The sequence below is a fragment of the Chelonoidis abingdonii genome, chromosome 15 (genome assembly GCF_003597395.2).
Source record: "Chelonoidis abingdonii isolate Lonesome George chromosome 15, CheloAbing_2.0, whole genome shotgun sequence".
Lineage (NCBI taxonomy): Eukaryota > Metazoa > Chordata > Testudines > Testudinidae > Chelonoidis > Chelonoidis abingdonii.
The window spans coordinates 50,764,158-50,790,037 of record NC_133783.1 but is presented as its reverse complement, the minus strand read 5'-3'; the positions used below and the strand labels follow the sequence as shown (position 1 = coordinate 50,790,037).

General features: G+C 35.2%; 1 protein-coding gene across 1 annotated transcript in view; it reads right to left on the bottom strand.

The window, feature by feature from the left end:
- Window positions 1-6,479: 6,479 nt before the first annotated feature.
- Window positions 6,480-25,880, bottom strand: part of RAB11FIP2 (RAB11 family interacting protein 2) — a 43,217-nt gene continuing 23,816 nt past the window's right edge. Inside the window, exons 4-5 of the mRNA XM_032780788.2 lie at window positions 15,127-15,172; window positions 6,480-11,203 (exon numbers count right to left, since the gene is read on the bottom strand). Coding sequence (XP_032636679.1) covers window positions 10,976-11,203; window positions 15,127-15,172 — 274 coding nt within the window. The 3' untranslated portion in view covers window positions 6,480-10,975. The remainder of the gene's footprint in view (window positions 11,204-15,126; window positions 15,173-25,880) is intronic.

Sequence of the window (25,880 nt, the reverse complement as noted above, 5' to 3'; positions counted from 1 at the left end):
TCAGGGGCTCCAGAGGCCTCTCGCTGCCGTCCTAGCCGGCACTGCTCCTTTTCATGCCAGTTCACTCTAATCATTCACCACCACCCCCCGTTCCGTTGACCCAGCTTTTAGGTTACACTCTCTGCTATCACAGCCTCACAAATTAAGTCTCAGTAAATTTTCTACATTGCTTCGTGTAACTAGAAACACCTCATTGGTTGCTCCACTTTTCTAATTACTTAGACTAATTCATCGCAGTAATACCATTAGTTAACATATGATATATAAGAGCCACTATACCACTTCAATACCATTTCCTAAGTCTAAGATTTGTTAACCATTTGATTGTTAACCATTTTATATAGAAGCTACTATTTTATTTTGCATTTCTTTTTGGTACATTTTGCATTTCACACTGTATCTAGAATTGTTCCTATATGAAGTTAAGTTGCTTATTGACTGTACTGTATCCCATTGTGCTGAACCCCACTTACTGTACCCCACTGTTAGAACTCCCTACACTGTTCAGTAAGAACCCCCCCATCATTGTCTATTGTAAACACCCTATACACCCCATCCTTTCATATTTTATTGTTAAATTCCCACCACTTCCTTTTTCCTTTAATAAATAAATAAATTAGCACCCCACCTGTGTGGTAATTGCTCCCCAAGATCCCATAACCTGGTGGCAGGGACAGGAATCAGCTTTTAAACATCATTCAGGAAAGGGACAGGCACTACAGAGTAACTAAAACACAATTTGCAAATACAATCCTAACATGGCTCAACTCCATCAGTGCTCTTTAACTATTTGAAATCAATTAAATGGTATTTACCAACTGAATTCCCATTCAGATCAAACAACATCAGTGTTGCAGCCCTAAGCCTATGCCCAAATATGGCGTCTGTATGGCCAATTGTTGGTCAAAAGGTCACATTGGTACCGTGTGCAACACCGTAGCGTGGTGTGCTACATTATAGGGCCGTGTGCATTCTCCCGCCTTTTTGCCTGGTCACCTAGGGGTCAAGCTAGTGGCTTGTGCAAAAATACCAGCGTGCCGTGTGCATAAGGGTAGTGTGCCATGTGCAGATCTTGTTTATGTGGAGGGCTCCAGCTCAGAACCTGGAAGGTGAAGGAGCTGGGGACCAATCAGATGCTGACACAAATAAGAGAGCTTTCGAATAAAACCATGTCTTGTGCCAAGATCTGCAGGAGTATCCGCATGTTAGCTGGAAGGCTTGGATTCCCCTTCCAGCTAGAAGGGTCTCCTGCATATGTTGCCGGCTCGTGTCATGCCTTGTTTCCCACCAATTCGTCATGCCCTTGGTGTCTGTACTGCTGGTCAGCTGCGCCTGGAGTGTAGTATTTGCATTTTAATTTCTGCGAATATTCTGTTTGCTTAGCCTCTTCTCTTTTTCCCTCCCTTATTTAGTACAGAACTGTATATATTATTGTTATTTGGTGCAAAGTATATCGAAAGTTAAATTGTTGTATTAATTGCTGTTATGGTTAATTGTATTTTACAGTATTTGGTTAATGTGCACACAGTTTAATTAGTTTTTGTGTATCTGTTCTGAATTTTAGTAAGCAGTTAATTATAGATTGATTTCTTGTTGTTGGATGTAAATAGATTGTTTCAAGTTGTGTAAATATTCTCATTCTAACAGTATTGTTAGTTAGTAAAAACGCTCCTCTCCAGCCCAAGTTGCAGCTTATCCCCCATCAATAAATGGCCACGTGGTTTTGAACTTTCAGTCTGTCACCTTTTGATTTTCCTCACTCGATCAAAAACTTACTCGAACCTGTATTGGTCTTGGACAATCAGTTGTTTATTTTTATTAGGACTTATTTTACTTCTTCGTCACTCTTGTTGCTGGTTTCCTTCATTTGGCCTCTCAATTTAATTTGCACATTTCAGTGGATTTTATGTTGAGTTGTGATGAGGTCACTTGAAAAGGAGTCCCAAACTGCAACTGTCATGTGATTGGTTTAGCCAATCATAATCCATTCTTTAAAAAAATAAGTTTGTGGTTTAAAAGGCTTATATAAATCTAACAGAAGACAAGTAGCAACTAATTGTAAATGCACAATCCTGGAAATACATTAGCCCCTCTTATTCACACTGAATATGTCCTTACAAGAAACAAGAAGATTAGACCTTGTCTCATAAAATGTCACCCACCTTGGTCCTTTAAAAGCAACATTTAGCACCTGTTGTAATCAGATTCTTTTTATTTCTCTATATTAAAAAAAAACAAAAAAACAAAAAAAAAACAACAGGTCAGTGAATTTGAGGCAACCCTATTTGATGAACTAGTCCTTGAGACTTTACACAGAAGTTTAACTACATTAGTTTAACACAAAGATTAACAGAAACATATAGGAATAAGTTTATTTTTAAAAGATCATTTTTAATTTATACATGCAAAATACAAGTTATACCAGAATTTGTCCAGATACCAATTTAATCTTTCTATATATAAAGCATACGTACATTGTGGCAAACACATTAAAACCAGCCCAAATAATTCTACAATAATGCCCAACATTACAGTAATTATTAAAGTATTGTAAGTTGTGATGTTTTGGACCATCACTACAGAATATTGTAGTATATTTTTATAAGGGAAAGTGAAAGCTATTAAAAAATTTAATGAAATTTCTAAATCTAAAATGGAATCATGTATAAAACTGTTTCAGAATGATTGTGATTACTCACAGCCTATACAAATGGAGTCATCGTGTCTATAATTCAGGTTTAAAACAAATATAAAAAAACCTGCTTGGGCAGATCAGGTTCATGTTCATTAAAATATTTATTAAGTAAACTATGATTATAAAAATATTAGTATATTTAAGCCATATAATTTTTCACCATTTGCAAGTTAGTTAAATGGGCAATTCTTTATAGTTATAAAAGGGACAACAGAACATACTGATAACTGATCAGTTAACAGCCGTTATTAAAATAGGTTATCATCATGTGGTTTCTGACTGTGTTCTGGAATCAGTATATTGACATAACTGGTCCAATAAGAAGACATCTTCCTTATGCCATTATAAGAGTCCTTTACAAATTACTTAATATTCATGACATGCATCTGACGAAGTGGGCATTCACCCACGAAAGCTCATGCTCCAAAACGTCTCTTAGTCTATAAGGTGCCACAGGATTCTATGCTGCTTTCACAGATCCAGACTAACACGGCTACCCCTCTGATACTTAATATTCATTAATTTTAAAACTAGACACTTTGATATAGCCTCTAAAGGAGTCCTGGGGAGTCAATTTTCAAGGAATTCTTAATGTAAGCAGCAGATATCTGAGAAGGAAGCCCTCATCACCTAAGCAGGCCTTGCATGAATCATTTACATTTCCACATTTTCCTTGTTAGAGAGTCATTGACACCTTGTGACAGACAACTATATGGGGCAACAATAGAGGCAATCTGGTCTGCCACGTGCTGAATCCAACACCAGATCTCTTGAGGCACTTTCTAACTTCCCAGTGAAACTGGTTAGTTTAATCCCTAAAGATTAAAAAAAGTGTCCAAGGGACCTGGGAAATGGAGGTGACAGCTGGTTGAAGCTCTTTACTTCTGCCTGACATCTGCCTTATAGGTAACACCCTAGTAACTAATCCATCTGCTAAACTTCCCAGTGTTAGCTGCTTCTGCAGCATTATTTCGTTTCTCCTGTTTTCAGTGTGATGCTGATTCTGCTAATAAACGGATGACACGTTCAGTTAACTTAAAGAAAGAATCTGGCACATGTCTAGCAATTGGTTCAATGGGATATCGGTGGTATTTGGATCAGATGCCCCAATGTGTAGCCTAAACACAATTCTCCCCTCATCGATTTGCTTCATTATATTCAATACTTCATTAGCTCAAAGATAAAATGCATGGTGAAAAGAGAAGACAACCACAGGAAATGGTTCTCTTTCCCTTAACTAGTTCCATTTTAAAATGTTTGGGATATAAGCATGAGTATAATCAATACCTTTTAAAAATGTTTATGTTTAAAAACTAAAAGCACATCAGAACTTAAACTCAGAAGCACAATCTGTGGCTAAGTCAATAGTTTTATAAAAGGCACTCAGACTATGTCTAAATGCTGTACAAAAACACTTTATAAATATTGCAAATTCCAGATGCCAACCAGCCCATGCTGAATCTGTGTCCTGACCTTTATATAGCTATTGCAGACACGTCTCAAAGCCCCACACTTTTTAAGTTGTGTTGTATTTTGCATGGTAACACCGTTAATAGCCTGCCTTGGAGGAACAGCACTATTTTAAGCTGACAGGACTGTATGGAAGCCAGGACTAGGCAGATTTCCTTAGTAGTTATTCTTACTTTTACCTCTCATAAAATGATGCTCATGATAGAATAATTCCAATATTTAATGTATTAGTGCAACCAATGATAAGCTTTGTTTTTTGTCATTATTTATAGTTTTACTGAAGCACCCAACTTTACAGAAAAGGGCAACACGTCCCAAATAAGTTGCAGACCAAGCTAGCAACAATACTTACATAAAAATAGTATTCTGTTGGGTCTGTTATTAAAATACAGAAATGAGATCTTGAACTTTGTTCTGATGGGCACCACAATCAACAAGTTTTGGTTTACATAGTTGGAGAGGTACTGCCTCCTTCCTGTCCCTTGTAGATTTTATCTAAGAATTTTAGTAATCCTCTCTCAATTTATGTTTTGTTTTGTTTTTTTAAATCTGTAATTCAACTTTCATTGAGGGCTTGTGTGGCGGGGGGAATAAAAAGTTTACAACCAAATCTAATATAGAGAATCTGAAAGCTATTGAATCTATCCAGGACTATATCTATCTAAGAATTTACATTGCCCCTATAACCAGTTTTTGAGCACCCAAACAAACACTGCTTTTATCTTCACAACTGCCCTGGGATGTGGAGAAATATTATCTTCATTTTACAGGTTTAGAGTGATTAAGGTCTAGAACATCTGTGGCATAGCTGGGGATTGAACCCGTATCTGCAGTGCATTACTTTAAAAGACCATTTTTATTTTCTTCAGCTGGAAAGGACAGACCTTTTAGCCCTCTATTAGGTGAGGAGAGTTGCAAAGCTCAAGAGGAGGGCAAGTAGCTAGGGCCAAGGGAAAGTTGCAGAAAAGTATGTGGGGGGGAAATCTACAGTAAATTGACTAAAATTTTCCACTACCACTACTTGGCATGGATGCCTCAAAACACACAGCAGCATTTGTGAACTTCATTCTCAAGGCCATATTCAGAACTAAAAATCAGTAACTTTCTGGTGGCATAAGATCCAGAAGGCAACATGTAGGGACGGACCTATTCAAGGGACAGGTCCACCCAGTGCAAGAGTGTCAAAATTCAAACAGCTGTGTGTGTATAGGAATAAATTCTCCACCTTGAGGAGTGTTGCTCCTGCCCAACATCAGGAAAAACAACTATTGTCATGGGTATGGCTCCATCCTCAGGTTGCCCGAAGGAAGAGAGGCAGAACAGGAATTAGACTGGTGTGGCTTTAGTGTGGATTCATGGGTTCAATTGCACCCCCTGAAATCATGAAGCCCAGTCCCTGTGTCATGGTGGCTCTGCTCCCACCCACATTACTGTGCGATGTTATCACAGTTATATGCTGCTTTGGATACCTGATAGGTAAAATCTGCCAGATGGAATTTGGGAGGTAGGGTTGGGAGATGCCCCCATATGTCCCAGTGTCCAGGAAGCAAGTACACAGGGTCAGGATGCTGGGCTAAGGACAGGGCCTTTCCCCACTCTGAGCAGCTGGATCTGGATGCTGAGCAGAGCTGTCTTCCGCAACACATACCAGGTGGGGTCCCTCTCACTGCCTTGTGTAACTGTGACTGGCCTGGGGTGGCTGTGCAGAGTAAAGCAGGCCCTGTGCTGAGGACTGGTTTTCCCATTGAATCAGAAGGCTACATCGGCCAGTGAATGAGGTCCTTTATATTGATAAAAGCAAGTGAAAACCATCATCCTTATTGATGGGACTGTGGAAAATAGGACTTCTTTGGAGTGTCCTAGTTGTAATCTCTCTCTGGTTGGATTCTGTTTTGAAATTGTCAGCCATGGAAAATGATATGGATTATATATCTCCTATCATCTTTCATGGATGATTGTCACCATGCTAAGTGCCACCCAAGACATCAGTATCAAAGCCCTCATTACTATATGTGATGTTTTTGTGTGTGAAGTCAGAAGAAGGGGATGGGGTTTGGTGACTGTTGCCTCTATATTAAAGGACACACACACAGCACAATGGAACAAGACAGGTCTCTTAACAATTATGTTCTCAAGAGGGTATCTAAGAGGAAGTTTCCAAGCAGCTATGAAATACATTTACAATTGTCCTTGCTAAAATACACTCCTTGTAATTCTTGAAAGCATGGCCATTATGTCCTGAAACTACACACTTGATTAGAACACTGAAATCTTGCATGTTTTGCACACATTAGACACATTAAACTACAAGACATTTGCTGTAGTGCACTGTGTTTTATTAGTGTCACACATGCAATATTGAATGAAAATAAATTCAAATATTAAGATTACATATTTTAATCAACTAAAGAGAGTTCAACACCTAGTGCATAGAATATAACAAAAATGTTTCATGCAATATCGTAAGTATACAGTTGTCATGGGTGCATACAGTTGTAAATCTGTAACTTTAAAAATGTATACAAGCTACCATTCATTGCATGAGACAAATCAACTCTTTAGTTTTAAGTAATGCTCACATTTTTTACAGTCCTCCTATATAACTTGGATCTTCAGCATTTTATTGTACCTAACATAATACAAGCCATCTGGAAGCTTCTAAGAAGAGTGAATGTATCATTTGTAATACACTTAACAGCAAATATAGTGGATTTTTCAACATACAAATTATGAAAGATAAAATAAATGCTGTCTCTGCCTTTCTCAAAAGAAATAAATCTCCCAATCCTTCATAAACAGATTCAAGTGCCACCTATTTCATATTAAAAACACTTCTAGTGACTGTATCTAGATTTAGAAGTAATAAATCCCTGAAAACAGGGGTTTAGAATGGAAATGCTGACAAAGCCTTAAATCTAATATCAGTAACACAACGGTGCTATACCTTCACCATTTACCTCAAAAGAGAGCAAGTGAATCAAGCGCCTTTACCTTTAACCATTTAAAAACACACAGCTGACACCTCTACCTTAACTACCATAGTTATGGATAAACAAACAGCAACAAAGCATGAATTTAGTTTAAAAACTTGGTGTAGGACAACTTTTTTTAAAGCTACAGGTGTAAATAAAACTCCAGTGCAGCAGTAAAAATATTAAGACAGTAGTTCTGTTTCATTTAAGATGCACCTAGTCAAAGAAAGAACATCTTTATAGCAAAATAATGTAAGCTGGTTACTAATGAGCTCAGTTCAGTTCCATTTGTAGAACCCTTTCAAATACAAGGCATCTTTTTCATAGTTGGAAAATTATGACTAGTCTTGATTTACAGACAACAGCAATAGATGGAGTTATATGTAATCTATGGATAATGCTACACTCATTGGTAGATGGCAACACCAATATCAACATACATACTTTTTGCTGTTGTATGTATGTAACACATAAACATTAAACAGTCTTACTGAATGGCAAGAAGTTCATTGGTTATTTACAACTCTAAAATATGGCCTTGATATACATTCAAGAAAGTAGTTAAATACATTGCTAGTACCAGAGCTGTTTCAAAGGAATATTTCAAAGTACAGTACATATATTGATGAAGCTTCATGTTAATTTTTCAGAGAAAAGATCAGTAAAAGTGTGTGGATTGCCAGTGTTTTCATCTTTATATTTTAGAGTACTGAAAGATGGATTGTGTGCAGTAAGGTATTACAGATTCAGAAACTGTTAGAAGATGCTTTTATAGTGTTATGCTTAAGAGTAAAATCAACAGAGATTTCCTTGTGTCTTATACATGTATGGAATATTTTGTATGAAGTGTTTTGATTTGAAAATTTTTCATAGTCCATAAAATATTTTTATGGTGAAGATGTCCTTGAAAAAATAACCTGTAAAAATTCCCAGAAAATGTGAATAATTAAAAAACCCTACTTAAAACAGAAAAGCATGTGCATTTAATATCTTTCCAAAACTGAACTAAAAGTAACTCATACCTCAAATTACACAAACACTGTACAAATATTTTTATAGTTGTACCTGCTTCATTCTTCATATTTTAGTAACTGTACCTTTTTCTAAGCTAAATTTGTTTCTCCTTTTTTAAGGAGAAATAAAAGGCGCTTTTATTCAGTTACAGATCAGATAAAGAACTAGATAGCACATTAAAAACTGCACTAAATTTCTTCACTAATCCACTAAAATTGATCTTTTTGCTACCTTTAATCTGCTTATCATTTTTTCTATGCAAATGTCAAATGATCTACTTTTAGCCAATTATGCATTTTGATATTCCACATTAACATTCTAATAGAAATGATTTCAAAGGTTCTAAATACAGTAATGCTTCATTTTAATAACTATAGATTGGCTTGCAGAAGCTGAAACTCATTATGGAATATTTTCCTACTCTTTGCTTGCGAAACTCCTATTGATATGTATAAGATAGTGATGAGAGAAGAAACCTTACAAACTTAAGATCACATAGCACCAGTGATTTTTGAAATTAATGTGGAGTTCAGCTTCAAATTCAATAGCACATTTCCCCCAATATATATAATAAAAGTCATTAGCTTTAGCCAAACTACTCTAAAATGTTTGAGAATCTTTGTGGGAATACTGAATAATTGACAGACAACCTTGTATAATTTCTAAATTAAAATCTCCTTCAAGTGCAAAAACTAACTCAGCAATAAATGAACTGTAACTTAATATGCTTTGGCACTTTAAATATATTACAATAAACAGTCATTTAGACTTAAGTAGACAAAAGAACATTCATATTAGTTTATGAGGTACAATACCTAATGAATCCTTGGGTGGTCGTAATAGCAACTACTCAGTGAATCAGGCCTTAATCCTGAAACATGATCTTCTAACACAGAACCTTACAACCAGGAGGAGTCCCACTGTAGTCACTGTGGCTCCACCCAAGCACAATGGTTTATGCTAATAAATCCCAACACAGGGTCAGGACTTTCATATTTAACACTTTTTATGAACCTGGTACAATCAATCAATCCATCCTTTTTCCCATCCCAAATACTGCCCCATGTCATTCTGGAGAATGCAAAGTAAATCAAGAAATAAAGTCAAGAAGTGAAAAGTTATTTACACTGTACAAAGAAATAATTTTCTTCTGAGTACAATGCAATACACTGCTGTAATATAGTTACATTGTCAAGAGCTCTCTGACACCAATGGTTTATCTCATAGTGCCCAGAATCAGAACAATTCAAGATGGATTTATTAATTTTTGAAGTCTTAAACATGAAAAAAAAGTCTCATTCTTTAGAACAACAACAACAAAATCAGAAGTTAATTTTAGGCTTTTTTGCTCCTCAGAAAAGCCCACCATATGCCAGTGTAAGAAAAATAAGCAGTTTACAAGAACAAACGGAGAAAGCAAAAAACAAAAATCCTGCTACCCTGCATACAAAATTTTCTTTCCAAACCAAGAATTTTAACTTCTTAAATTCAATGCTATTATATTTTCCTGCATAAGTTCTGATACACTCAGAATTTCACAGTAACAGACAATCCACTTAAGACTTACAAGGCAATTAGTAAAGATTTTTTTCTTACACCATTGTTTCCCATCAGAAGTTGAGAACTGTATTTGGCTGATGTGTGAAAGAGTACATACTTTTGTACACCATATTATACTCAAATATAAATGATTAGATGAACGCTTATTCAAAATACCTCTTCCATCAGCCTTAGTAAAAGCAGACTTTTAAAATGATTGAAAAGGAATCAGACCTCCTCTTTTTAGGTTTAAGTCTTTGTGAGAAATACACCAGGCATGCCTAAGCAATACATCCTTTTCCTAGCAGCCTTGGAAATCAAAGGAAAGATGCATCACATGAAAAACCCAACTTGAGATTGAGTCACTTTAATTCTTCAGAATCATTTCTAAGTCAGTCTTCTTATTTCTCCTTCTGAACTTTTTTTTACTGTTGTAGGATTTGAGTGAAAAAAGTATTAAACTCTTTATCCACCACTTTCTTCAGTCCTACTTCTGACTCTATTAGCATTTTGTTTACACTATTTTAATGTATAAAAAGGCATGCAATAATTTTACACCAAAAACCCCATATCGTAATTAGCTTATAACTTACGGATTTCAAAGTTCAATGTTCATTGCACACAAAATCCAGAATTTAAGTGTGAAAATAACTGATTGAAATACATGCCATTGTTGAACTGACATGATATTTTAAAACATTCTTAACAAAGTGTACTGTACAGGATATGGCATTTCCTCTTTGTTTTCACTGTTTCTCTCTAATAAATGCTGAGAATTAACTATATTGAAATATCACATTGCAACAATCCATATTCACATCCAACAAAACGTACCATACAGACTTTAGCATGACACCCGTGATGGCATGCTGTAATACCAAAAAGAGTGACTTTGCACAATAGTGTATCAATAAGTAGTAAAAGTAGACATATGGTATCAAACCACAACAGGGCTAGGAGTAAATTATCATGTAAAACAACTGAATGGACATTTTCAAAGTGTATTATTTACAGTACTGCAAGTAAAATATAGCTAAATTTAATTTCCAAAAAGGAATGTGAGAAATTCATCTATTCTATCTCCTATTTGTTTTTGCAAAGTTCTTAAATAAACATAGCAGACTACTAGTTTTGACAGTCCCTGCTAGTACTTGGAGGACAAAACCCTGAATCTCTCAGAAGGGAAAAGGAGTGGACAATAGAACAAAATTAGGACATCAAAATGTGTAGTGCAATGTCCTTCCATTAACACATTCAACAAAAAGAACCATGAAGTGTTATTGCCTTAGCTTTTGGAAAATTTGCCAGCTCTTCGAGAAGGTTCATATGGCACTCTGAGAATACTAGGAGTTTCCTCCATTACTCGTACAAGAAGATTGTCAATGTAGTCCTCAAGTTCACGGATATGGGTGTCTTTCTTCTTAAGCTGCTCTTTATGTTTCACCAGCTCCTGCAAGACCTCTTCATATGTAAGGTTAACGTACCCTGCAGTAGCATCAAAAGGATTTCCATCCTATAAATGAAAAACATCACAACATTTTAGCAGACATACGGGAGACAATCCAATATTGTGAATTAGTTGAGAGGTTATGAAACAGAAATTCACTTATGTTATTGTTCTCAAGCAGAGTACACCTCACATCCTGAAATAAGCTTCTTCCCATAGTAATATAATGCCCATTAAGTGATTGACCCACCAAGAAGGAGAAGTAGCAAGACAGCCCTTGACTACTCAAACCTTACCACCACTATTTTAAGTCCTCTTTCTTTTATTGTTCATCTTTTGAGATGACTACAGCAAAGAATGTATCTAGCTTTTTAATGACATCAGGACTCATCTGTCTCTAATGTTCCATTCTTGGCCTTCAGTGGCTCTCCAAGTCCTGGCCTCAATATCTGCTTATTGTGTATTAGAACTTCTTATTTTATATTTTGGATGAAGTTAAAAAGCTGCACAAGAGGCTGTCATAAGTGAAAGGAGAACTATCTGAACTTGAAAAAAGCATGTGCAGCACAGAATTCTAAATTAAGTAGCAAGAGAAACAACTTTCAGCAATGCTCTCTGATGATTCACTGTGTGTAGAAGTATTAACAGAGATGAGTAAGTTTAATTCCCATAATAAAAGCAATGTATGATCTAGGAAACTATAACTCTGAATGCCTTATTTTCTACTGGGGGGGAAGAGAACATATAATTAAGAAAAGGATAATTAGCAAGAGTAGGTTTATGAAAATAATAGCACTGTTAGACGTGTATAACAATTAGTTTATCTAGTTCAGAGACTGGGACATTTAAAGATATAAAACATTTGATTAAGTAAAATAATCTAACCTCTCAAATCCTGAACCTTTCAGTTGAATATAAGGTGAAATAAATCTTGCATAGGAGATCATTTTTGTTTACATTTGAATCTTCTCATTAAAAATGATAAATCAGGCACAATCAGCAAGCATACTGAGTAGTAGATATATACAGAAGTAGCCTGTTTCACTCCTTTTCATTTCAGCACAGCTCAATATTTACATGTTGCATCCATCTCATCATTAAAATATGCAGGTGGCCAAAGTTTTCAAGTAAGGCTAATTAAAAGTGATGGTGTATTGCAAATCAGTTGGAATGCTACAAGTTAACCAATCTCTCCCCATCGATTGTTTTCTGTTAGTAACTCTTGGCACTATTAAACATTTTAGGATTTCTGACTGATTCTGTAAGATTGAATTTCAGCTAAACATCAGTATTTAGTCATTAACAGTTAATTTGCTATCATCAATTTATAACACTAAAAAATCATCTATCATAGCAGATAATTTCTTCCACTTCATAAAAATACCTAAATTGGTGAAACTTACAAATCATTTAGTATCACATTTCCAATAATATGTACAGAATAGAATGCATTTCCAATTCTTGGTCATTCATGTATCTTGCACATTTTCTTCCATCCTGAGGAAGGAAATGTTTCTCTTTACAGTACTAATACTTCATACATATCAGAAAAAAAATTACTAAAGCTTCCATGTTTAAAAATAAAGGGCTCACTCAATTTTATATTTGGAAAACACCTAGATTCAATATGCAATGATGTTTTTAACTATTAAATATTGTTTCCCAGAATGTTCTGTTTAATATGTATGTTTTAAGAAGCAGATATACAAGAAAATTCCAGCTAAAGAAAAATAAAGATTCAACTATATATCAGTATGTTTTAATACTTAAGAAAAGGACAATGCCAATAGTATGGGGATAACTCACATTTTGGTTTTTAATTTTCCATTTGAACATTTAGGCAACACAGCATGTTAAAGGATTAAGGAATAATCTAATTTTTACTTTTCAAAAAATTTGCTACTAAAGCTTTACTATGGCATAATTATCTTTTAAAATCTTTTGCTAAAATTTAAATTTTATATAGCAAAATATTTAAAGAAGGGTTGCCCTGGTAACCAAATGTATTGGGGAACAAACTGACATCCACAGCAACTGAAGGAGAGCTACAGAGATAACATAAAGGCTTGGCATTCTCTGATCATCTCCCTATTGTTCTAATGAGGAATTTTGCTCTGGGAATATCATCTCAGCTGCTTTCACATCTTTTGTCCTACATGCTTCATCTCCCTTTCAGTTCTTAATTAGGTCTTAAAGAGCTCACGCTGCCCTTTCAGCTGGCTACTGCTCCTGTTTAAACATTGCTTTCAGAGACAGGTGTTGGCACCAGAGTAGAAGATATACAAACTTAATTGCTAAACATTACATCCAAGGAAAGAAAAAAATGTAACTTAGTGGAGGCCTTTATTACAGAATCTAATATAAATTACTTCAAATATCTTAAAAATTATCATGAACATTAAAATTTTTCAAATAGTTTCATTCAAAAACTAAGGGGTATAAAGATAGTGTCTTCTTTTAATTATATCTTGCATTAAATGAACACCACCTCAGAATCCTGCAACTGACATTTAGGATAGTTAGTATTCCAAAGAAACATCACAACATGAAGGATTGCTTTTATTACCTTTAAATTCAAACAATTCACATTATATTTCTTAAAAGAATTCTAACGATGCTTTTACCAACAATAAATTACATGATTTGGGGTAGTACATTTACAAACACATAGAAACTGTAATTAAGGTTACTTTACAGACAATAGCTGCTAAGTTAAATCAATTTTTTTATGTTGCTTTTTGCCAGAGATTAAGCAATTGTCTGGTAGAATTTAGTTTACTATCTGATCAAAGGCAGCCTTCACACATTCTGACATCTCCCACCAGTTTCTTACATTATGAAAACTTGGGCATTTATTATGAAACATCAAAAGTTATTGCAAGTCATTTACATACTACAGTAAAATACAAACAGTATAAAGTCCTATCTGTCTATGCAACTTATTTTTTTTAAGAGGGAAAACAAACTCACTTTTAAAGATCTGATCTCCTTATAAAACAAATTCTAGCAAGATTATATTTTCTTTTATACAAAGAAATTGCATAGTAAATGTGGAACTTTTTTCTTTGTTCTTTCTTAGTACACACTATATTTTTGCTATTTCTAGGGCCAAACAACCATTCCAAAGAATAACTTCAAGTCTCTTTATTACAATGCCTTATTGCTGTTCATTTGTTATTTGTATTTCTAACCATATTTACACATTTTCCTTAATTTGCATTTTGATTAGCCCACTAAAAACTGTCCTCCATAAAGAATCATAGACTTTACAGATGGAAATGACCTGTTAGGTCATCTAGTCCCGGAGTTCTCAAACTTCACTGCATCGCAACCCCCTTCTCCCAACAAAAATTACTGGGGGACTGAAGCCTGAGCCCACCCAAGTGGTGGCGTGGAATAGGGGGTAAGCAAAGCTAAAGCCGAAGAGCTCCAGCCCCAAGGAGGGGGCCTGTAACCTTAGCCCCGCCGTTCTGGGTTGAAGCTCTCAGGCTTCGGCTTCTGCCCTAGGCCCCCGCAAGTCTGAGCCAGCGCTGGCGACCTCATTAAAATGGGGTCGTGACCCACTTTTGGGTCCCAACCCACAGTTTGAGAACCACTGATCTAGTCGATCTAGTCCATCTCCTGCCAATGCAGGATTGTTTGCCAGCCAACACATTTTAGTGCTTTGTCCAAACTTATTTTAAAATGGCTGAAGCAAAAGGTGTCTCACTACTACTTCCCTTGGGAAGATTTATTCTACACTATAGCTTCAGCGGTTATTCCAAATACTCTGCAAATTGGGTCTCTAAGTCTCTTTTCAGTTCCTTTGAATTAATCCAGTCTCCGACCAGGGAAGAGAGACTTTCGCTAAGAATTACTGGATACAACAAGCAGGCAAGGTTTTAAAATTTTCATATTAAAAGTTAATAAAAACCATGTTTGGTTATTTAGTCTATTTCAGTCACCAAGTAGGTGGAGAATTGATAGTTCTCCATTACGCTGTCACTCACCCTTTTCTTCCTGAGGTCTTCAATGCTTGCAGGATTCATAGTAAAACTAGGGGAATAACAAAAAACAAAATATTATAGGTATGTACTCATCAACAAAAAACACCATTGTGTACCTAATGTCAACATTACTAAAATAGCTTATATGAAATATGGAAACATTCACATAATTTCTTGACTTCAAAAATGTTTAAGAAAGACACAAAATCAAAGATAATTTTCATAAAACAATATGTAAGCAATGTTTCTAAAACCTGTAAATATATTAGAGTTCAAATCATGATATTATAATTATACTGACCATTAAATACAGAAATGAAGGATTTGGGAAGATGGTTGCAAATGGTAATTCAACAATTTGCTCTGCAGTAGTATACAAAATGCATTTTTTGGAACTTCATAATTTTAGATCAAGTTAAAACTCACATTTGCATTTTTTGAAATCATGTTTTCTACTCTAAACATACATGAAATTGCTATAATTTTTCATTGGAAAATAGAAAAAAGCCTTTTAAAAATTGTTGTTTTATTTTGGTTTTTGGTAAGTGATTCAACTGTTCAACTGATAGCCCAGGAAATTCAGGTTCTCTATGGACACAGATCAGGTAAACTTCAGATAATGAAAGTTACAGTTTGCACATACTACACCGTCATTATGCTTCAACTCTGACCTGAGAAAGATCATCTCTATAGGTGAGAGGCTAATAAAATTTTCGATGTCCACTTGGTCATACATCTCTAGACTGAAATTGTCATTACAAAGGTACCAATTAGTGCCAGTTTTTCTGGTGTATTTTTATTGGAGATCTGCTTTTCAGAAACTCAGCTGAAATCACTAGCTCATTTCACAGGTCGAAAAAAACATCTCACATTAATAATGCTTACTCTCTACTAGATCTAACATAAGAAAATTTTTTTTTGTCCTTCCAGTTTTACGCTACTTGTCTAGCTTTTCTTCTTCTCTCAACACTACTGCTGCTATTAGTTTTATTCTGATCCGATTCTTTTAGCTCCTCACCCCCCTTGCTCAATTTTCCAAAATCCCCATTAGTAAACTTCCCACAAAACGTCTTCCAGCCCAATGCTTTAATTTAGCACATACCCCAAACTCCTCTACTCCCTGCAGCAATCATAGACGTATTTTTTGAGATCCAACAGTGTACACACATTTAGAATGCTTTGGTTACAATGTATTAATCAAAATTAAGTAAGTATTTAACATAGGACAGTATATAGTGCATTTATCTGTTTTTATATGGATCAAAGTAAAGGACAAGGTACAAATATAAACAGCAACTTGCTTTAAAAGAAGCATAATAAGATCAATAAATAACCATTCACACCTATTAAATTATTCACATATAAAAACATCGCTATCTTAAAATTTTCCCAAATTAACTAAGACAAGAGACTGTTGATATGGATAACACTAAAGTTGCCATTGTCAAAGTGGCAAGCATGTATGTATATAATTTTCTGAATATATTTTAATTTTCAAAACCAATGCATCCGTGTCCTTTTATACTTGTTAAAAGTGATTACTGAAACAACATTTACTCTCTGGAAAATGGGTTCAGATTCTGGATTATAGTAATAAATTATATTTATTTGACAGCATTATTTTCAATCCCTATATTATATATCACAAAATCTACTATTTGGTATGACTATAAGGGTTATATATAACCCAGGAGCACACATGTACTGAAAGTGCTGAGGCTGAAACTTGCAGGTAGAGTTTTTGCAAAAGGACCCTTCTCAATGCTTGCTTGCATGTAACCTGTATCAAACCATTCTGATCAATTCAAAACCTTCTTGGTTCATGAGTAAAGAATTCACCTTTAATTTTTAAAAGGAATAAGAAAAAATATCTCAGTAGCCTAGTACTCATGAATACATTAAACAAGCTGATGCATGAAGAAGGAAATTAAATTTGGTAATGAAACATTTCAATTTCAGGCTACTGAAAGGCTATTACAAGCATCTGAAAGAACAATTTTAAAGTTATGAAAACACAGTACAGCATTCTTAGTTTTAATGTAAAAAAATTAACCTAAAATAATTAATGGCTATTTTGTTGCTGTCCATTCCTTCCTTTGCTAAACCTATAAACCTTTGATCATATATGTAGTTGATATGGAAGAGTGGAATGGGCATATTTTATATATAGGCTTGGAAGGATTAGATTTTTATTGGTAAATGTCAATTTCACGATACACACATAGTGGAAGAAGTATTTCTATCTACAGTAACAACTTCACAGATAGACACAGTAAGAAAAAATGCTGCTTGAAAACTTATTAGAGTTTGATTAAGATTTACTTTGTATATTTTGTTAGTTGATATTGACAACCTGTGTTTTAATGGTTATAAAACTTCAACGTTTTGAATCTCAACATGGACTGTCATTAAATAATTATTATCTATCGCCCTCCTCCCATAATTTCCTGCAATGGTGAAAATTAAAATGGATACAAAATGAAAAAAATGTTTAAAAAGTGATATAATACATCCAAATTATAAAAAACAACAACATTGAATTCTCCCAAGCCTATTTATATAGCAAGTATTTTGCAATTATACAGCAAAAGGAAAGTTTGGTCTTTGGTTTCTACTGAAGCCCAGTGAACCAACTGCAATATTTAGAATATTACAGAAAAACTGGGTTACATGAACAGCCACAATTGTGCAGGAAAAGGTGTCTGAGAAATCAAGTTCTAGTTAATTTCTATTATACCTGTTTGTATAGTGATCTGAGGCATTCTGTCCTGTTCACTAGAGAACAGTTTTGAATGAGGGGCCTCTTTCATCAGGTATTGTCTACAATCTAAAGGCAGGAACCCTCCCACAAAGTCTGCCTTTTAGTCTCACACTGATGTGTCAAACACATGATGAACTTACTCATTCATGGGTGCCTTTTGTGATCTGTTCTGAGGACAAAAAAAATGAGTTAACTGAACTGGATCAAATTAGCTTGGTGAAAACCAAGAATGTCTTTATTTAACGAAGTGTGGCGTTAATTTGGGATACCTTTCTTTTGGGACTGTTTCCTCATGTCAGACAAGATACAGAATAATACAGTGACTGCTCAACTGAGTTTCTGAGAGGTTAAGGAAGCAAGATCTTTTATAGCACTGAACAACTTAAACGTTCCTGTGAAACAAGTTCTGAGATACTCTTCCACAATAGTAGATAAAGAAGAATGGGTAACAGTCACTGTACATGAAATCTGTATTTTGAAATTAGAAATGTAAACTATTGAGACTTTTTAAAAATGAAAAATGTGCACGCTTGCTATGACACTACAGGCATCTTAATTCCATCTATAAAATTAGCAAATGTTATGTTTGGTACGCAGTTAGCTGCAATTGCACACAAATAGGATTACAAATGAAACATACACTATTCAAGTTTTAAAACCTAAGTGGGAAATATTCTCCTTCCGAATGAAGCAGGAAGAAACAGGTGCTCTGAAATCTTGTAATTTTTTTTTTTTTTTTTTTTAAATGAGAAGGTCTAACTAACTAACTTGGGAGCTCCACGGTCTCGCTGAGCCTAGCATGGTTTCCTGCCAGCTCTTCCAACTTGAGGTGAGCCTGAGCAGTTCCAGACTCTCTCAGCTGTACTCATAACTCACTGACTGAGAACCCAAAATATCCCAAAATTGCAAATATAGGTTTTTCTGCATGTGTTGTGTATTTGAAGTTACTGGGCTCTTTTTGTTTCTTTTGTTTCATAATGCCACACCTTTAACTTTAATTTATTATCGTATTTGACTATAATTACGTAAAAAGAGACAAAATGACATACTCCTTTACACTATATATAAAAACTGTTTTGACCATAAGCCTTTCCATCTCTTCAGGAAAATTTTCCTTAACTACACAAGGCCATTTGGATTTTTTAATTGCAGTCACTGATGTAACCAATGCAACATGTTTCTATATAATATGTATATCTGATTGATGAAAGAACAAAGTATATCAGTTTTGCTGTTCTTCTAATGATAGCAGTACACAACATAGCCAAAATAGTTAAGGTCCTATCCTTATTTTTCCCAGGCTTCGATAAATTGGCAGCGAAGTTTTTCTGTGGAAACATGACAAAAACATGTTCACAGCTTGGAAGCATTTTTCTGTTTGTTTTTAAAGCGTGGTTCCACTGTCAAAAGTGACTGTAAAAATTAGCATTGTGGTACTTTATATTTATTGTTTCTCATTTTCTTCAAAATAAATTTGCTCAGTTTTCAAGACAAAAGATGTGTCTTTTCTAATTAAACAACTCTGCCAACTCATCTTGGGAACCAAAAGTCAAATTGTTTTTTTCTGACTCACACGTCACAACTGTGTTGTGTGTATGCATGGTTACTATTTCACACAGTGCATTTTGTACGTATTGGCTATTAGAAAGGCATTCTGCTGCTCACATGCAAAGTAAAAATCAATTTTAACAGGACTATTGCTCAGTCATCGCATGCATGATCTGAATGTAAATTATCTATTAAGTTTAGTAGGAATAGTATGGAAAGTCTAATTTAAAATTGCCATTTATAATCCAAAATGACTAAGATATTAAAATAAGCTTCATTAAGATGACATTGGGCCCAAAGACGCCTAAGAAAAAGAAAGAGATAATTGGTAGATCAGCTGACTTCTGCTGCTACTAAACACTGCTTATTTATTCCTTCTGTTCTTTTTTAGCACCTTGATCCATGTAGCTCCTTTAACTCCAGTCCTGTGTGGTAAAATAACCTTCATCTCTTCTTTCAAATCCCTCCCATGTAATACACTACTTCTATGAAGTGTTTTCAATGATAATTCATCCAACAATCTGCCACAAACATGGTACCTCCAACTTAAGACCCAGTCTACACTTAAGTTTTTCTGGCATAATTATGTTAGTAAGGGATGATTTTTTTAAAATTAGCTTAATTATGCCAGTAAAAGCTCTAGTGTAGACACAGTTATACTAGAATAAGGTGCTTTATACCAGTAATGCCCTTATTGTGCTTTGTTAACCAGAATAAAATATACTAGCATAAATATTTTTTATACTAGTATAATGGCATCTTCACTAGGATTTGTTGAGTTTTTTTTGCTACTTTAAGTATGTCAGCATAGTTAAAGAGGAAAAGCTTTTAACTGTAGACAAGGCTTTAGTATGTGTGTGTGTCAGAATGGCGTTATTCCAATTAATTTTTTTATGGGATTATTTATGAAAGTAAAGTTAGGCTATGTCTACACTGCACTTTTGTTGCTAAAACTTTTGTTGGTCGAGGTGCGGAAAAAAAACAAAAAAACCCACACACGCCAACCAACAAAAGTTTTACTGATGAAAAGCGCTGGTGAGGACAGTACTTTGTGGGCAAGAGATGCTCTCCCGCCGACAAAGCTACCACCCCTTGTTGGGGGTGGTTTTATTTTGTTGACAGGAAAGCTCTCTCCTGCTGACAAAGAGCAGCTACACCGCATACCTTACAGCAGCGTGGCTGCAGTGGCACAGCTGTGCCGCTGTAAAGTACGCAGTGTAGATATAACCTTAGACACATACGTAAGTGTCTTCAGGATTAGCATCTTAGACCGTAAGAACTTTGAGGCAGTGACCACATTTTTCTTTATGAATGTATAATGCAAAGCATTCTGATGACACTCAAATGAGAAAAAATGATCAAGTGTTTTTTCCTATGAGTGAGAGATCACAATTAATGCAAGGGGAAAAGTACAAAATATTGTTAAAACACAATAAGGGCTTTGCTTTCATCATCAAAGCAACAAAATATTGTGATGTTTGAAATGGTTGTCACTGTCCTGAGGTGTGCAAACTTTTGATGTAGTGATGTAGAAGGAGTTTCAGACAAGTCCTACATGCCACACGTACAGTATGTAAGCACGATGGTGAGAAACAGACACTTAATCCAAACAACATTAAGGAAGCTCATCTACCTTCTTGTTCCTATTTTGTACATCATCCTAAAGAAATCAAGGCATTTCACACCCCTTCCATGACTCCAGATTGCCAGAACCACACACAACATATCATCAAACTCTACATCCAGGTTCCATACTGGCGTCCATGAATGTTTCATGCCTGGTCTCTCAATGCAAACACCCCTTTATCAGTTCTACTCTCCAGAAGAGGGATCATGACTTAGCACAAGGGAAGTAAATTATGTCAGCAGAACAGGCCAATGAGGAGAGCAAAATCAGCTGCCATGGAATGGTGCAGGAAGAGACATATTCCGATCAAGAGACCTGTCTAATATCCGAATGCCAGAAACCCAAGCTCCCTCCTGAGCACATAAAATTCTACCTAGCATAGTAATTAGCCAATTCTCCCATGTCACTCACTTGGGAATCAGCTTGCTTCCTAAGGGTTATATTATTTATATCTGTTATTTTTATCAGGTTAAATCAGACCCTTTATTTTACTGCAACTATTTTTTAGAATCTAAATTTTATTAAATAGTAAAACCTGTTTGAATTTCCTGGCTTTTATTACTTTGACTTCAACTTTAACTTATTTCAAATCACAGCTGAAACTCCCCTTAAGTCTTGTCACAATGAAAAAAAGTGACTAGAGAAAAAATGATATAAGCTAAGACAGACAGACTTACCATAGTTATGATTTTATGGGTTGTCTTGGTTTGCATCACAACCATAAAACTATATTATTTTATACTTAATTTATCATGTGTGTATGATTTTTCCACCAGCTAAATACATTTATTTAATCCCAGTAATATAAAATACCTAATTTTCCTTCCAATACAGCCACCTGGAAAGAGTTAGGTAGTTTGGTGGTTGTACATTACTTGAATAGTCCTTTCTAAGTTGCTCTGATCAGTTTTATGATTGAGACTTATGTTCTTGAAGATTTATGATGGTAAACAAATAAAACATTAGATGTATTGGCTGTTTAAATACTTGTTTCTAAATATCTAGAGATTAAAGCAATGTTTTAAAAAAAGGTTATATAACTAATTTAAAAATATTACAGCTGGAGCAGTTTACTTTAACACTGTAACAAGTATGTGGGCAAACACTTCTAACATACTGTATGTAAATCATATTTCCCCTAAGGAGCAAGAGCTTTTCAGATACTCATCGTTCACTATTCAGATTAATTATACAATCACTACTGTATATAACTTTTCAGTATACGGTATGCATTTACATTAGTCTTTACTATTCAAAGTATTAAAATCTTCTTGGTTAATGTAATATCCACATAGCTCAGTGAGTGCTTTCATCATATGTTATACAATGCACATTTTACAGGTAACTTGCAAGTTACACCAATTTGTTTTTTTACTTTACTTAACATGGGCATTTTTAAGTTGAAGTAGATCACTCCTATCCAAAATCTTTGGACTGTAGAATGTTTCTTTATTCAGAAGTGATGCACCTTTCAGGTTTCTTACTTAATTAAAAAAAAAAAAGAGAGAGAGAGAAAATAAAGTTTCATGAACTTGAAATTAACTATATATTTATTTTCATAAAAATATACATGAATATAATCCTACTACCAACATGCAGTAGGGGAAAAAAGAAATAAATGTAGATGATATAGTTAATGACACTAACTTTCCTTCAAATATTACCAGCAATAGCAGGCTAGTAATGCAGACACCACTTCCTAGGGAGAATTACAGTGCAATATGGCACCTATGGAAGGATGAATTGGGCACATTATTGCGATCTACTTCCCAATGAGTTTCTGGTGAACAACGTTTTGGGATTCACTGCTATATAAATTGTCCTGCCACAAAGCAATCATCCAGGGCCTTCTGGAGTTTGTGTGACCCACAAGGCTGCAAAAATACCACCAGAAATTTTTGTTGTTGCCATCCTTCTATTTTGTTAACATTTCTATGAATTTGCATGCTAACGAGTTAAGAAACTCTGATTCTGCAATAAGCTATGCACGAGCAGACTCTTACACTCTTATGGAGCTCCATTAAAGTCAGTGTGAGGCTCCCTGCGGATTCAAGGAGTCTTGTATACAGAGCTCATTGCAGAATTGGGGCCTTAGACTGTAAACCCTTCAAAGCAGGAACCTTTTCCTCATATTTGAAGAGCACTTACTATATAACTAATTTAGGGTATATCTACACAGGTGATGTTAAGTGCGGCAGCAGCAGCACTTTAACATGGCTGTGTAGTCAAGGCTCCAATGCTGGGACCACTTCCACGAGAGGAATAGCTACCAGCGCTGGAGCCAGGACTGTCTACACACTGCCACTTTATAGTGCGGAAAAACTTGCATCGCTCAGGAGTGTGTTTTTCACACCCCTGAGTGAAGAAAGTTTCAGCGCTGTAAGTGGCAGTATAGTCAAGGCTTATGTGCTACATCAATCATGTTATTAATGAAACTATATTTACATGGAAATTTTCATGCAGAGAACCCAAAGAACTTTGCAAAACTTAGACCACACGTCACCCTCTCAAAGAGGGGTTAGACTAATTTTAAAGATTGGTGAACTGTGGAAAAGTGGTTGTGACTTGTCCTGAGTCACATAATAAATATTCTCCACAGATCAGATAATGGAACCTAGACCCTTTGGTGTTCTAACCAATAAATCACAAATGTTCTCAGATATTGGACTTAATCTGATCCATTGTACTAAACGACTGTCAGCTGTTAAACTGAGTTTCTATCACAACTAACAGCCTGCCTATTCATGTATAAAAGAAAAGAGTGGCTGCTGAATAGAGGCAGAGAGAAAAACAGACTGAGGTGGAAGTAAAATATAGGTCAAGAACTTTTCTTAGTAACTTAGAAAACTTCAAACAAATACTTTTTAAGGATTAATATTAATGCAAACTGAAACAACACTTCTTTTAAAAGAAGTACAATTTATGAGATTTGAAATTACATTTTTTCTTTTGAAAAAGCGCAACCATGAAATATAATTATTTTGTAACACCTTACTGGAGGTGGCTTTGTTATATTTATAAACAAAAGATATAGGACATAATTCTTCACTGCTGTGTACCTTATGTAGCCATTTACATGTGTGCAAAGAAAATAAAAAGTGGGTGTAAAATGCCAGTTGAGAATGGTAGTTTTACCCCCACTTTGCACATGTGTAAATTGCAGCAGAAGTTACATGGCAGCGAAGAGTCAGTTCTACAGTGGGTTGAAGGCAGATCCAAAATGTATAATGGGGCTTTCTGACAGTGCTGAAAGAAGAACAAGTGTGGTATGCCATGCACAGGGGTCCTTCTGAGATGATGGCTTAAACTGTCTCAGGCCTGGTCTACAATAAAAAGTTAGGTCAAGCAAGCTATGTTAGACCCCTGAGCAACGTAGTTAAGCCAACCTAACCTTTGGGGTATACGCTAGGTTGAAGGAAAAATTCTGCTGACCTAGCTATCACCTCTTGGGAAGGTGGATTACCTACACCAATGGGAGAACCCCTCTCCCTTTGGTATAAGTAGTGTCTATACTGAAGCAGTGCCTATACTGAAGCAGTGCAGCAGTGCAGCTGCACCGCTATAGTTTTTAAGGGTAGACAAGCCCTTTGAGGTAGTACCTTGAAATAAGTTAACTTGCATTTTCACTACAACCACTAGATGTAAGCAGCACTATCTCCAGATTACTACAGTATTAATCATGCAAGTGCAATAACTGAATAATTGCACAGAGATTAAAAAACTATTTGAACCTCAAATATAAAGCTGCAGTGATTTTGTACTATATGCCAGCCTGAATTTTATTACAGTTTCTATAAGCAAAATTGGCCAATGACAATAACCTTAAATAAAAAGGAAATATTTCTAAGCATTTAAATATTTCTCTTTTTATTAAGCATTTTTATACCAAGCTAAGACATCAAGTTTTGAACAGATGGTCCTCTAGCTAAATGATTAATGATGTTCCATCCTCAAGAGATGTACTATGGATCATTCAGGTCACTCTAGTTTAGGTTGTGTAAGCACTTGAATTATAAGGCACAAACTCAGGGATCTATAACTCAGCTGGAAAAATTCACTCCAGATTGAAATTAGGTATTTAAAGTCTCAAGTTCAAGAACTATTTCTGAAGACTTCAGAACTAGCTCTATTATTAATTTATTTTTACGTCAGTGAGAGAAAAAAAAAAAAGAGAGAAGTTTATCAGTTTTAGATTCTTTGTGCATTGGTTTAAATTAAAACACAACTTCACTTGAATAAATGAAATTTGAGAAAATAACCTAAAGCAATTACAATTTTTTAAAGACTTGAATAGCCAATGCATTCTGCTTTGAGTGGAGTCTACTATATATGCGCAGGAACTGAATTTCAAAGGATTTTATATGCCTTAATATCCATTTACAAGACTGTAAAAGCTTTAAAAATCTTGTAATTATTTAGTAACATGAACTTTAAGCACCATCAGTATTTATAAAATAGGTATTCTAACCAGAGATATCTGATTCATTTACTCAAGTCAAGACCAATTCAAACTGTTAATAGAATATCCCGTAAGAGTCCATCACTGTTCCAGTCCAGCATAGGTAGTGACCCAATCATTGAAGAGTTGCTTTGTAATGGCCTGGGGGGTTGATGGCTTCAGCCCTGTTCAGAGTTCATTCATGTTCACATCACAAAACCTCAATCACAGACTGGAGGTGTAGCTCAAATGTCAAGACAGAGACATGATGGAGATGTAACTACTCTCTCACCACAAGGGATGATCCTTCCAGATCAGAGATTAAGCACATTGGCAGGGTGGCAATCCTGTACTGCTCCTATGAGCACTGTACTTGTTCTGTG